General features: G+C 44.4%; 1 protein-coding gene across 1 annotated transcript in view; it reads left to right on the top strand.

Moving 5' to 3' along the window:
* LOC126473766 (uncharacterized) overlaps positions 1 to 15,017 on the top strand; it is a 397,370-nt gene that overhangs the window by 115,429 nt on the left and 266,924 nt on the right. Inside the window, exon 4 of the mRNA XM_050101025.1 lies at positions 11,025 to 11,213. Within this exon, the coding sequence (XP_049956982.1) occupies positions 11,025 to 11,213 (189 nt within the window). The remainder of the gene's footprint in view (positions 1 to 11,024; positions 11,214 to 15,017) is intronic.

Raw genomic sequence — 15,017 nt, 5'->3', positions numbered from 1 at the left:
TGTCTGCTGCGCAAATTACCGGCTATTCGAGGTGATCGTATTGCATACGTAATAGCACCCCATGCCATGACGCCAGGTATGGGGATGACGAATGCAGTCTGGCAACAGTCGTTCTCCCCGAGCATTCACACACGGATACGTCCATTGTGATGCCATATGCGGAACCAGGAGTCGTCTATAAAGATACTTGTTGCCACTCCTGGGCTCATGAAGAGAACACGGCAAGTACCATAACCCGATTTCCCAGAAACTTCGCTCAGTGGAAGAGGGGTCAAAATAAACGGTCATTTGTCCCGGCTTATACGTAGATACTCGACCATTACTGAGAAAATGACGGTAAAAGTTTTAGAAGAACTGCATGTATCTTTTAGTGAGTAAATGGTTCAGCTGAAGAGTCGTCACAATGGGTAGAGTCGCGGCCGCATTCTTCTGCACCCCGTTTTCGAAACCAGATAATTATTTTTATTTTTGTTTTTAATTTCCTACCCATGTCTACACAAGAATAGTGAACGAATGTTTTCCATTGTGTATTGAAACAATGTTGCAGTTATCCCTCTGCTAACTGTAAGTCCAGAGAGTGAATTAAAAAGAAGAAAAAAGATATGAATGAGAAAATGACAAAATTATTTGGAATTGTTTTCGGTAGTGTATCTTCATTCGTAATCAATTGCAAGCTCCAGTTTTCTGTAAAGTGTTAATTATGCGTGGTTTACTTCGAAATTAGTGCCAATGCGTGAAGTCCTCGGCAGTGTTAACGACTTTTCTTTCCCGAGTGAGAGTCATACGAAGAAACGTCTGTGGCAAACCTGCCTTCGCGCGATGCTCGTCGTGTTCGGAATATCTATATTTCAAATGCTTCTACGATCGGTATCACCCAAGGGAGTACACCAAATCTTCCTGAAGAATAAACATAAGAATAAAATACACGAATTCATATAAGGAGTGAAATATAAGAACATGAGAATTTAAAACGATTATAGCCCCTGAAAATACCATACACCCGTGTATTTTATAATAACTGTATGACAATTATTGTGAAACCAAGTTGTAATTTTACAATTAATATAACGCTCTTGTATTTCCTGACTTGATAAGACACTTTCGTACAGTAATCTTCTACGGACATGGGTAGATAAATGAAATATAAGTAAATAAATAAAATACGAACAATAATCGAGTTCAGGACGCAGGGCGCAAAACTTAGAGACCACAATGCTAGCCGCTGTGCTACCATTTCGGCTGAGATTATCACATGCTAATAGGCATCTAAATTACGTCGCAAATGTTGGCTGTCCTTTTTCCGAAACTGTCGAGTATCTACGGGCAAGCCGAGAAATCTGTTCGCTTATTTTGACTCCCGTTTCACTGAGCGAAGTTTCTGGGAGATTGCGTTACGGCACTTGTGTTCTTGTCGTTAGTGCTTTTGGGCGCATCACTATCGGCGCGCCACTCCGGTGCTGCATTACGGGAAGCTGCCACAGTGGTCTCCACGCTGAGATTCTGTAGCGCTCCAAAAGTTTATGTGGATACTCGCCTTGCTGCAAGCGATCCCATTTTGTGACTCAAGATACGATCCTGCATGGGCGAGCGAACTACATTATCTGATACCAGTATGCAATGCGGAATTGCGTATACGTCACGAGAGGCAAACCAGCCGCTGTAAAAGGAAGCAGGGAGTGCTGTCAGTAGGGCAGTGGTGGCACCACAGTGAGAGGCCTGTGACTTCGAACATGGACTGGTCGTTGGATGTCACCTTGAAAGGAGTCGCCGATTAATAATGAATGCGTGGGGAGGAACTAAGGAAGCTGTCGCTGTTTTCTACTAATGATTCAGTACGAGGATCGCCAGGTGCCTGATAACCAATGATTAGCACAAAATAACGGAATATATCCTATGACCAGTAAGCTGATCTTTTATTCTAAAGAAAATTTGGGCCACGCAACAGTCATAAGAAACGCTGTCCCTCGCCTAAGGCCTTGGCTAATCTCCGAGAGATGTTCAATAAGTATTGCAACACATTTCTTCTCGACCAATTTCAGTTGAAAAAACGCTGAGTTTGCTGTCGGACTTCGTGGAATATTCTTGCTTCAGTCCCTACAGTTGCATGAAGTTCCGATAGGTGGCGGTACTGTATGTAGGCTAAAAATAGCGTCTTTAACGTACGTGCGTTCCAAGCAGAGAGCTGTCATTGAGTTTCTTTCGGAGGAAGACCAGAGCAACGCAGATATTCGTAGGAGCTTGCAGAACGTCTACGGAGACATGCCAGTGAACAAAAGCACGGAGAGTCGTTGGAAGAGGCGTCTGTCATTTTCGTAACAAAGTCACGCAAATCCGTCCGATCTCCCGCGCGCCGACCGACCGCACACAGCTTTGCCTCCTGCAGTGTTGGAATGTGAAGACTCTCTTATTCGAGGAGATCGATAGTCAGTACCTCACTTCACAACTGGGTTGGGACTTTGAACGGGTTGTTCTGTTTGATGTCCTCCCTCATGCTACAACGATCTGCTCTGAAAGGTATTGTGCTACCCTCAGGAAAATGAACAAAAGACTTCAGCGTATTCGTCGACACAAAAATGAAAACGAACTTCTCCTTCTCCATAAGGGTGCAAGGCCTCGCACGAGTCTGCACACCCGAGAGGATGTCACAAAGCTCCATTGGACTGCCCCTCCTCATCCACCCCACAGAGTGGATCTCGCACCTTCCGACTTCCATCTCTTTGGCTCAATTAAGGATGCACTTCGCGGGAAGCGGTGAGATTATTGAAGTAGCAAGACGTTGGCTCCGACGTCGGCCAGGAAAGTGGTACCGCGGGGCATACTGGCCCTCCCAGTAAGGTGGCATAAGGCCGTCGCATTGACGAAAGAGTATATTCAAAAAGGATTTTGTGGCTGAAAGAGTGAGGAATAATATGGTGTACTGGAATGCTGAATAAAACCAACCTTCTCACAAAAAAAAGAATGAATAAAACCAAGATGCTTTCATAAAATGGATGTTGCATTATTTATTGAACACGATGCTGGAGGTGGACTGGGAACGATTGACTTTGAGTGATGAATCACGCTGTAGCTTGTGAAAGTCTGAACGTCAGCTGTCATCTTGTGTGGTGTATTGGCTTTATTTGGGGGAAGAGACCAAACAGCGAGGTCTTCGGTCTCATTGGGTTAGGGAAGGGTGGGGAAGGAAGTCGGCCGTGCCCTGTCAAAGGAACCACCCCGGAATTTGCCTGAAGGTATTTATGGAAATCACGGGAAACCTCAATCAGGATGGCCGGACGCGGGATTCAAGCGCCGTCCCCCCGAATGCGAGCCCAGTGTGCTAACCACTGCGCTACCTCGCTCGGTCTTGTGTAGTGTCAACAGTGAAGTGCAGAGGAGGTGTTTCTACCGTATGGGAGTGTTTCCTCGCTTAGGGTGTGATCCCCTTACTGCGCATAATCAAATTCTAAATTCGGAAGAATCTGAACCCGTTTTAAAGTTTGTGTACTGCGTACTCTAGAGAAAAAGTCGGAGGCTATGATTCTTTGTATTGGCATAACAACGCATCCTATCATAACACAGCGTCTGAAGGCAATGGTGTTTGGAAAATAACATTCTTGAAACGGCTTGACCGCTTAGAGCTGTAGTCTGAATCGAATGAAACAGCCTTTGGATGAGTTAGAACGTCGACTCCAGACCCCAGCCTTCTCTTGTTTCAGCTTTCGAGGAAGATTAGGCCATCCCTCCACAGACATTGGCACACCTCATCGAAGGTGTCCCCAGCAGAGTTCAAATGGTTCAAATGGCTCTGAGCACTATGGGACTTAACATCAATCCCCTAGAACTTAGAACTATTTAAACCTAACTAACCTAAGGACATCACACACATCCATGCCCGAGGCAGGATTCGAACCTGGGACCATAGCGGTCACGCGGTTCCAGACTGAAGCGCCTAGAACCGCACGGCCACTCCGGCCGGCCCAGCAGAGTTCAATCAGTCATGATGGCGAAGAGCGGACACAGCGCGTATCAATGTCCGCTAAAGAGTCCGGATACCTTTGGTCAGGTAGTGAGTATGTGTAGACTCTCTAGTGCTAGTTGCGTGGGACCGCTGAGCTGCTGCTTGGCGTTGAGTACGGCCCTTTCGAACCCCTCTATTGCTTATTCGCGTGATAACCGTGAGATCCAGAGAATGCGAGCCACACACCGTCAGGTGGCTTGCGGAGTATAGATGTCGATGTAGATTATCGAGGAATAATAAACTGCCGTCTCCATAGGACATTATCCCGCCACTTTTGAATTCCGACGCGTGCTGGTTGACGTTTCTTCTTACGCGAGGCATAATACGATCTTCTCAGACGCAAAAATTTTCAAATCCGATTTCTCAGCCGGTCGTGTTGGCCGAGCGGATCTAGGCGCTTCAGCCTGGAACCACGCAGCTTTTACGGTCGCAGGTTCCAATCCTGCCTCGAGCATGGATGTGTGTGATGTCGTTAGGTTAGTAAGGTTTAAGTAGTTCTAAGTCTGGGGGACTGATGACCTCAGATGTTAAGTCTCATAGTGCTTAGAGCCATAGTGCTTAGAGGCATAGTGCTTAGAGCCGATTTCTCAATCAGTAACCTGCTGCTTAATCTTTCCTTATACACACTGCCTAGACACCGTTATTTTGTCGTTTGCACTGAAATGCTAATCATTTGCATATCGAAACCTGCAGTGCGCTTTATGCCATATCGATATTTGTGCTCGCCTTCTCCAAGGTGTAGCACTTTTAGCGGCCAGCAGTTGTAACTTTTGTACGTTTGATTTTTGTTAACTGTAACTGAAGTAAACTGAATTGCTACTCTTTATACTCGTGTGTGTCTATGTTGTAACGTTGAACAATATAAGCGGCGTAGTTACCGAAACGCTCTATGACAAATGAGTCGCCAAAACTGAAATTATGTAACTGTATTTTTAATTTACTTTAACCAAATAAATTAGAAAGCCCGAACTATAAGCTAAACCGTCCTGGCAGTGGCGAGCGGTTCTAGGCGCTACAGTCTGCAACCGCGCGACCGCTACGGTCGCAGGTTCGAATCCTGCCTCGGGTATGAATGTGTGTGATGTCCTTAGGTTAGTTAGGTTTAAGTAGTTCTAAGTTCTAGGGGACTCATGACTTCAGATGTTCAGTCCCATAGTGCTCAGAGCCATTTGAACCATTTTAAACCGTCCTGTAAAACTGGATTGTGCAGTACAGTGAGCAGTACTACAACTCATGACGTCAAAAAACGTGACTTGCAATTCCAACACACTAGTTAACAGGATAAAAGTGCCACATAGAATATCAACAGAATATTGAAGAATAAATAATCGAGAATGTCTCTTGCGACGTTCATGTACACAGTAAGACTAAACAAACTTCCAAACACTAAATGATACACACGTGAAAGTAACACTGCACTCTGAGAATAAGACTGTCTGCATACGAAATGAAATTTAAAATGATATACACCTAAACTGAACTGATAATGAATTTTGTAAAAATCAAAGCTAACTGAATGACCTAACTGTAGCCTGACCAATGTAAAATTGGCTCTAACAATTTTTCTTGGTTAACTGTGGCAACGAAAACTTGATGCTGCTCGAATTGATGAAGATAAAATGTACAGCGCAGTAGCAATCAAACTAAATATGAAAGAAAAACCTTGCACAGCCCATTACAAGGACGTGCAACTATTCTAAAGAGATCATGTCTCAGCCTTAGTGGGTTCCAGAAAGTGCAATGCGGCGACTCACATAGTCAAAAAATATTAAATTCTTTGGTGACGATACATTGGTGGAATTTGAACTTGCTGAATGATTTAAAGTAATTGCCATTAAAAAAATGGTATTGTAAAGAATGATAGCCAGTTCTCAACAATCACAATGATTTTTACATAAATTACTCTTTTATAACAACTTCTCTGCCATGAAGATAATTACTGAAAATAGTAAAGAAGAGGTAGAAATCTATAAGCTCTGAGTGCAAACCATGCGAACTGATTACTTACTCTCACCTGGGCACTGATCTAACTAACCCAAACGAATAAGGAAAAAACTCCACTAAGACTTTCCATTGTTCAAACACATCACAGTTACGCGCAATCAAGCCATGCAGCAACAACTCTAGCTGTACATCTTCACTTTCGAAATTGGTCCTTACCAAACATAATTCAAAATTCATCTTTTTCGGTATCTTTACCTCTGTGCGCTGCAAGATACACTACTGGCCATTAAAATTGCTACACTACGATGATGTTCTACAGACGCGAAATTTAACCGACAGGAAGAAGATGCTGTGATATGCAAATGATTAGCTTTTCAGAGCATTCACACAAGGTTGGCGACGGTGGAGACACCTACAACGTGCTGACATGAGCAAAGTTTCCAACCGATTTCTCATACACAAACAGCAGTTGACCGGCGTTGCCTGGTGAAATGTTGTTGTGGTGCCTCGTCTAAGGAGGACTTTGATAAAGGTCGGATTGTAGCCTATCGCGATTGCGGTTTATCGTATGGCGACATTGCTGCTCGCGTGTGTCGAGATCAAATGACTGTTAGCAGAATATGGGATCGGTGGGTTCAGGAGGGTAATATGGAACGCCGTGCTGGATCTCAACGGCCTCGTATCACTAACAGTCGAGATGACAGGCATCTTATCCGCATGGCTGTAACGGATCGTGCAGCCACGTCTCGATCCCTGAGTCAACAGATGGGAACGTTTGCAAGACAACAACCGTCTGCACGAACAGTTCGACGACGTTTGCAGCAGAAGGGACTATCAGCTCGGAGACCATGGCTGCGGTTACCCTTGACGCTGCATCACAGACAGGAGCGCCTGCGATGGTGTGCTCAACCACGAACCTGGGTGCAAGGACGGTAAAACGTCATTTTTTCGGATGAATCCAGGTTCTGTTTACAGCATCATGATGGTCGCATCCGTGGTTGGCGACGTCGCGGTGAACGCACATTGGAAGCGTGCATTCGTCTTCGCCATACTGGCGTATCACCCGGCGTGTTGGTATGGGGTGCCATTGGTTACACGTCTTGGTCACCTCTTGTTCGCATTGTCGGCACTTTGAACAGTGGACGTTACATTTCAGATGTGTTACGACCCGTGGCTCTACCCTTCATTTGATCCCTGGGAAACCCTACATTTCAAGAGGATAATGCACGATCGCGTGTTGCAGGTCCTGTACGGGCCTTTCTGGATACAGAAAATGTTCGACAATTGCCGTGGCTAGCACATTCTCCAGATCTCTCACCAATTGAAAACGTCTGGTCAATGGTGGCCGCGCAACTGGCTCGTCACAATACGCCAGTCACTACTCTTGATGAACTCTGGTATCGTGTTGAAGCTGCGTGGGCAGCTGTACCTGTACACGCCATCCAAGCTCTGTCTGACTCAATGCCCAGGCGTATCAAGACCGTTATTACGGGCAGAGGCGGTTGTTCTGGGAACTGATTTCTCAGGATCTATGCACCCAAATTGCGTGAAAATGTAATCACATGTCAGTTCTAGTATAATATACAGGGCTATTACAAATGATTGAAGCGATTTCATAAATTCACTGTAGCTCCATTCATTGACATATGGTCACGGCACACTACAGATATGTAGAAAAACTCATAAAGTTTTGTTCGGCTGAAGCCGCACTTCAGGTTTCTGCCGCCAGAGCGCTCGAGAGCGTAGTGAGACAAAATGGCGACAGGAGCCGAGAAAGCGTATGTCGTGCTTGAAATGCACTCACATCAGTCAGTCATAACAGTGCAACGACACTTCAGGACGAAGTTCAACAAAGATCTACCAACTGCTAACTCCATTCGGCGATGGTATGCGCAGTTTAAAGCTTCTGGATGCCTCTGTAAGGGGAAATCAACGGATCGGCCTGCAGTGAGCGAAGAAACGGTTGAACGCGTGCGGGCAAGTTTCATGCGTAGCCGCGGAAGTCGACGAATAAAGCAAGCAGGGAGCTAAACGTACCACAGCCGACGATTTGGAAAATCTTACGGAAAAGTCTAAAGCAGAAGCATTTCTTAAACAGGAGATTGGAAAACCGATGGATCGGTCGTGGTGGAGATCATGATCAACAATTCATGTCATGGCCTCCACGCTCTCCCGACTTAACCCCATGCGATTTCTTTCTGTGGGGTTATGTGAAAGATTCAGTGTTTAAACCACCTCTACCAAGAAACGTGCCAGAACTGCGAGCTCGCATCAACGATGCTTTCGAACTCATTGATGGGGACATGCTGCGCCGAATGTGGGAGGAACTTGATTATCGGCTTGATGTCTGCCGAATCACTAAAGGGGCACATATCGAACATTTGTGAATGCCTAAAAAAACTTTTTGAGTTTTCGTATGTGTGTGCAAAGCATTGTGAAAATATCTCAAATAATAAAGTTATTGTAGAGCTGTGAAATCGCTTCAATCATTTGTAATAACCCTGTATTTGTCCAATGAATACCCGTTTATCATCTGCATTTCTTCTTGGTGTAGCAATTTTAATGGCCAGTAGTATATCACCACTCACAAACCTGCCACATTTTTGCTGCTGAGCATAAAGCGTATGTTATAGCTTCTGAGATACTTGATGACTCACAACACTGACGTCCTTAGAGGCTGTATGACGAGCACAGAGGCATCGTGTCTTTACGTGTAGGACGTCGGAGGCTTTTAGTGAGGCTACATTTCGTTACGATATATGAACACAGCCACGGGTAACAGGCAGACACGTGAGGGAAGGTGCCATTATTACAAATGTTACAAAATTTGCGCTGCATCGAACTAGAGATTATTTATTTTGTTTCTTCTTCAGTTTAACGCTATTAAATAACTTTAGGAAACCCACATTTTATTTCAGTACCGTCACGACCATCACTCATCGCAACAAAACTACTGATTAACGTAAACAGCCCTTTAGTTAGCAATCCTGTATCTGGATCATAGGGCCCTTGGTTGGATTGTGAACCGAGCTGGATTTTCTCAGCTGTTGTGAGTTGTATGTGTACTGTCATATCGCTGGTTTAGTTGTGGAGTATCTTTGTGGGCAGCAGCGCCTAGAGAGTCGAGCACGGGACACGAAACTGTTATGTTGTGTAGTGTGTAGCTCTGCATGTAAGAAGCATGGTTAGTATTCAGGTTGAAGTGTTGCTACAAGTGGTACTGCAGTACAGTGATTAAATATGCAAGTAATTCAGAGGAAAGTGCGTCAAGATGTGATTAAAAATGAGCAGTGCCTCCGATAACGTATTTATGTATCCTCCCGTTGCGTGTCGCACAGTATCAATCATCCGCGCCGTGTTCGGTCTCCCAGAATGAAACGATGTGAATCAGTAAAAATTAGTTACCATAAAAGAGTGCAGTCAACTGCCAGTGTCTTGTAGCGAGCGTTGAGGACGTGCGTTCGATCATCGCGTTTCCGCATTATCTACAATCAACCGCGCCGCGACGGTTACGCGCACGCTCGTACAAGTGAAACTGAGAACTGAAAAATTAACTTTACGAACAGTGACATATCATTACTAGTGACAAGGAGGACTATTACCAGACATCAGTATGTGTGACGAGCGTAAGAACTTTCGTTCGATCATTCGGCTTCCGCATCTTCAACAATCACCCGCGTCGTGTCGGTTACGCGTACGCTCGTCCGAATGATCTTTTGGACTGTTAATCATCAAGATTGTTAATTGGGAGAAACATTTACGATTTAGAGTGTAAACAGTACAACCTGTGGTTTCCATATCGTCTCATAATAAGGATGTTCATACCAGACATAGGACAGTGTTGTGTTTTAACATTGAGTGGCTCCCCTAAACCCGCTTGCATATTTCGATAGATAATTTCAGGCAAGCCAACAGCAGTGTGGAGAAGGACAATACGACCCCCGCGGGATTATCAGGTACGTCGTGTGGGATAGGGCGCACGGTCAAGAAAAGCAGAAACGACAACCAGTTTAAAGGTACCACCCCACCCAATAGTACTCCCGGTTATCCTTATCATCATTTTATCCTTATCATTTTATCGTGAAGTCGTCGAAGTGATGTTATACAGGGTGTTACAAAAAGGTACAGCCAAACTTTCAGGAAACATTCCTCACACACAAATAAAGAAAATATGTTATGTGGACATGTGTCCGGAAACGCTTAATTTCCATGTTAGAGCTCATTTTAGTTTCGTCAGTATGTTCTTCCACCTACGATCAATGGAGCACGTTATCATGATTTCATACGAGATACTCTACCTGTGCTGCTAGAACATGTGCCTTTACAAGTACGACACAACATGTGGTTCATGCACGATGGAGCTCCTGCACATTTCAGTCGAAATGTTCGTACGCTTCTCAACAACAGAGTCGGTGACCGATGGATTGGTAGAGGCGGACCAATTCCATGGCTTCCACGCTCTCCTGACTTTCATTTACGGGGGCATTTGAAAGCTCTTGTCTACCCAACCCCGGTACCAAATGTAGAGACTCTTCGTGCTCGTATTGTGGACGGCTGTGATACAATACGCCATTCTCCAGGGCTGCATCAGCGCATCAGGGATTCCATGCGACGCAGGGTGGATGCATGTATCCTCGCTAACGGAGGACATTTTGAACATTTCCTGTAACAAAGTGTTTGAAGTCACGCTGGTACGTTCTGTTGCTGTGTGTTTCCATCCCACGATTAATGTGATTTGAAGAGAAGTAATAAAATGAGCTCTAACATGGAAAGTAAGCGTTTCCGGACCCATGTCCACATAACATATTTTCTTTCTTTGTGTGTGAGGAATGTTTCCTGAAAGTTTGGCCGTACCTTTTTGTAACACCCTGTATAAAAAGACTTGCAACAAGTGGCCAACATCCCGAATGGGGTCTCCTGGTCAATAAAGCCATTCCCGTATTTCATTTCATTTCACTGATGCGAGCTACTGAAAATATTAAGATCCCCTCCACTTTCCTCGAATACCAGAGATAAACTAGAAACCTTACACGTTGTACTAGAATACTTGTTTACAGCGAAAATGTGGACGGTGTGTCGGCAGGTGGAGTTCCAGCGGATGGTGGAGACGTACAAGGGCGCGCTGCAGAAGCTGGACGAGCTGTCTCTAGCGGACGGCGCGGCGGTGACGCGGGGGCCGGCGCCCGTCCAGGCCTCCCACCAGAGGCAGCTGGCGCTGCGGCCGCAGGACGTGCAGGACCGCCTCATCAAGAACAAGACGCTGCTCAACGTCGTGAGTTCCCACAGCATTTAGCCCGTTTCACACGAATACATCTTACCATATGACTGAAGGCACGAGGCTCGCTCCGAAATATATGCACAAAACTTTCTTTCTACATCTACGCTACCCACGGCGTTCGTAGAAACATTCTTCTCCTTTATTTTCAAATGTAATTCAACCTGTTTCCGCAAGTGGCGTTGACGTAGCACTCTGTCAAGATGGATACTGTACTTGTTCGTCTGAGGGAGAAGCAAACGACGACACGCCCGCCTTACTGTTAAATGACGTCAGAAAGACGTCTCACTCGATGCGACAGACGCCATAACGATTTCGTCATCGTCGTCGTCGTTGTTGTTGTTATTGTGGTCTTCAGTCCTGACACTGGTTTGATGCAGCTCTCCATGCTACTCTATCCTGTGGAAGCTTCTTCATCTCCCAGTACCTACTGCAACCTACATCCTTCTGAATCTGCTTAGTGTATTCATCTCTTGGTCTCCCTCTACGATTTTTACCCTCCACGCTGCTCTCCAATACTAAACTGGTGATCCCTTGATGCCTCAGAATATGCCCTACCGACCGATCCCTTCTTCTAGTCAAGTTGTGCCACAAATTTCCCTTCTCTCCAATTCTGTTCAATATCTCCTCATTAGTTATGTGATCTACCCATCTAATCTTCAGCATTCTTCTGTAGCACCATATTTCGAAAGCCTCTGTTCGCTTCTTGTCTAAACTATTTATCGTCCATGTTTCACTTCCATATATGGGTACACTCCATACAAATGCTTTCAGAAACGACTTCCCAACACTTAAATCTATACTCGATGTTAACAAATTTCTCTTCTTCAGAAATGCTTTCCTTGCCATTGCCAGTCTACATTTTATATCCTCTCTACACCGACCATCATCAGTTATTTTGCTCCCCAAATAGCAAAACTCATTTACTACGTTAAGCGTATCATTTCCTAATCTAATTCCCGCAGCATCACCCGACTTAATTCGGCAACATTCCATTATGCTCGTTTTATTTTGTTGATAGTTCATCTTATATCCTCCTTTCAAGACACTGTCTATTCCGTTCAGCTGCTCTTCCAGGTCCTTTGCTGTCTCTGACAGAATTACAATGTCATCGGCAAACCTCAAAGTTTTTATTTCTTCTCCATGGATTTTAATCCCTACTCCAAATTTTTCTTTTGTTACCTTTACTGCTTGCCCAATATACAGATTGAATAACATCGGGGATAGTCTACAACCCTGTCTAACTCCCTTCCCAATCATTGCTTCCCTTTCATGCCCCTCGACTCTTATAATTGCCATCTGGTTTCTGTACAAATTGTAAATATCTTTTCGCTCCCTGTACTTGACCCCTGCCACCTTCAGAATTTGAAAGAGAGTATTCCAGTCAACATTGTCAAAAGCTTTCTCTAAGTCTACAAATGCTAAAGACGTAGGTTTCCCTTTCCTTAATCTATTTTCTAAGATAAGTCGTAGGGTCAGTATTGCCTCACGGGTTCGTCGTATTTAGATGTTTTTATGTTACACTGGGATAACAAAAGTCATAGCATAGCGATATGGACAATACAGAGGGCGGTAATAGCGCGTACACAAGATATAAAACGGGAGTAACTTGGCGCAGCTGTCATTTCTACAGGTGATTCACGTGAAAAGGTTTCCAACCTGGTCAGGGCTTCACTCCGTGCTACTCTATCCTGTGCGTGCCTTTTCACCTCCGAATAATAACTGCAACTTGCATCTTTCTGAATCTGCTTGCTCTATCTCTTGGTCTCTCTCTACGATTTTTGCCGACTACACTTGCCTCCAGTACTATATTGGTGTTCCCTTGATATCTAAAAATATTTTCTATTAACCTATCTGTTCTTTTGGTCAAATTGTGCCACAAATTTGTCTCGTCAGTTCTGTTTAGCACTTCCTCTGTTGCGTCCTGGGGTCGGCGAGGAAGAACTAACAGTCAATTTGAACACACTTCATTATAATTAAAGAAAAACGCCTTCTTGGCATACACTAAGTGTTAAACACGAGAACAAACAGAAAAAAAACCACAACTCCTGGAGCGTCGTAATCCATTTCCGTTAAATTTCCACAAGAAAAGAAGGTCTGACAGGTGGGGGGTGATGTGTATTTGTGCATAAAAATACTCAAAAAGGCAGCCCTTAATGTGAGTAAATGAGAGATATCGAGGAAACTGCTCAGGGTTCAATTGCTTAACTGAACGATACGCCTGTGGACCGATTGTTGCTAAAAAGAAAGCCCGACTTAGATTTTCATCGTGGATCCCATATGCCAGTAAATTTTGTTCCAACCATTCTACATAATTTGACCATGGTTGGACACACCTCTCGAAAGCCAGAAACGTCGGTAGAGCCAGGTGAAACGAGTTCAATTTACCTGCGAGGGAATGAATTCTATGAACTACCTCTGGCAACACTGGCGAGTGAGAGCGAATTCCTGAACACGTGAGCGTTGCCTGAATCTGCTGTAGAGGTTCCACCAAGGACTGAAGAAGGTCCTCGTTGCCAATATCTGTAGTGTCATACCTTCGGCAGGAAAGAACTAACAGTCTATTTGACCACACTTTGTTATAGTTAAAGTAAAACGCCTTCTTGGCATAGACTAAGTTTCAAACGCAAGAACAAATAGGAAAAAAAAACGCAACTCTTGTGGTGGCAAACCAGATAAGGACACAAGACAATGGAAGAAATACTGACCAAAATCTACTCTACAAAACTCAAAATACAGCGTGCTACTACAATGCTACGGCGAGTGAATACAATGCTAGGGCCGGCGTAAGTTCTAGCTGGAGCTGTTCCTAGCGGTTGGTAAACACTGCCGGACTGACAGTCTAGGCTTGCTTATAAAGCCAGGTCGACGGAATGCTACATCAGTCATATTAGTTACGATTGGCGGAACACTGTAACATGTTGTCTGGCGAAGTAGTTCCGTGTTTATTTGGAAAGTCTGTTGTTTTTTCTGTACGCTGGCGATGTTTCTCTCCGCGCGCCTGAAAGGGGGTCAGCAACCCATCTTGCACGTCGGTTCTGCGGGCCCTCTAACAATAAGGGGCCGCAACGACATCCTCATTAGTTGCGTGATCGTACCATCTAATCTCCAACATTCTTCTGTAGCACCACATTTCGAAAGCTTCTAGTCTACTCTTGTCTAAACAGTTTATCATCCATGTTTCTCTTCCGTACATAGCTACACTCCGGACAAATACCCTCAGAGAGGACTTCCTATCACTTAAATATGTATTCGGTGTTAACAAATTTCTCTTCTTTAGAAAGCTTTCCTTACCATTGCCAGTCTACATTTTATATCCTCTCTACTTCGGCTATCATCAGTTATTTTGCTGCCCAAATAGTAAACCTTATTTACTACTTTAAGAATCTCGTTTTCTAATCTAATCCCTTAAAGTCACCTGATTTAATTCGACTCAGTTCCGTTATCCTTGTTTTGCTTTTGTTGATATTCAACTTATATCTGTCCATTCTGTGCAACTGCTCTTCCAAATCCTTTGCTATCTCTGACAGAATGACGCGGTCATCAGCAAACCTCATTGCTTTTATTTCTTCTCCCTGAACTTTAATTCCCTCTCCAAGTTTGTCTTTGGTTTCCTTTACTGATTGTCCAATGTACATATTGAATAACACCCGAGATAGGCCACAACGCTGCCTCACTCCTCCCTCAACTACTACTTCCTTTTCATGCCCCTCGACTCTTATAACTGTCGTCCGATTTCTGTACTTGTTATAAATATCCTTGCTCTCCCTGTATTATACGCCCTCTACCTTCAAGATTTCA

Source organism: Schistocerca serialis, chromosome 4, assembly GCF_023864345.2.
Source record: "Schistocerca serialis cubense isolate TAMUIC-IGC-003099 chromosome 4, iqSchSeri2.2, whole genome shotgun sequence".
Taxonomy (NCBI): Eukaryota; Metazoa; Arthropoda; class Insecta; order Orthoptera; family Acrididae; genus Schistocerca; species Schistocerca serialis.
The sequence above is the reverse complement of the archived record's forward strand: the minus strand, read 5'-3'. Positions and strand labels throughout refer to the sequence as shown.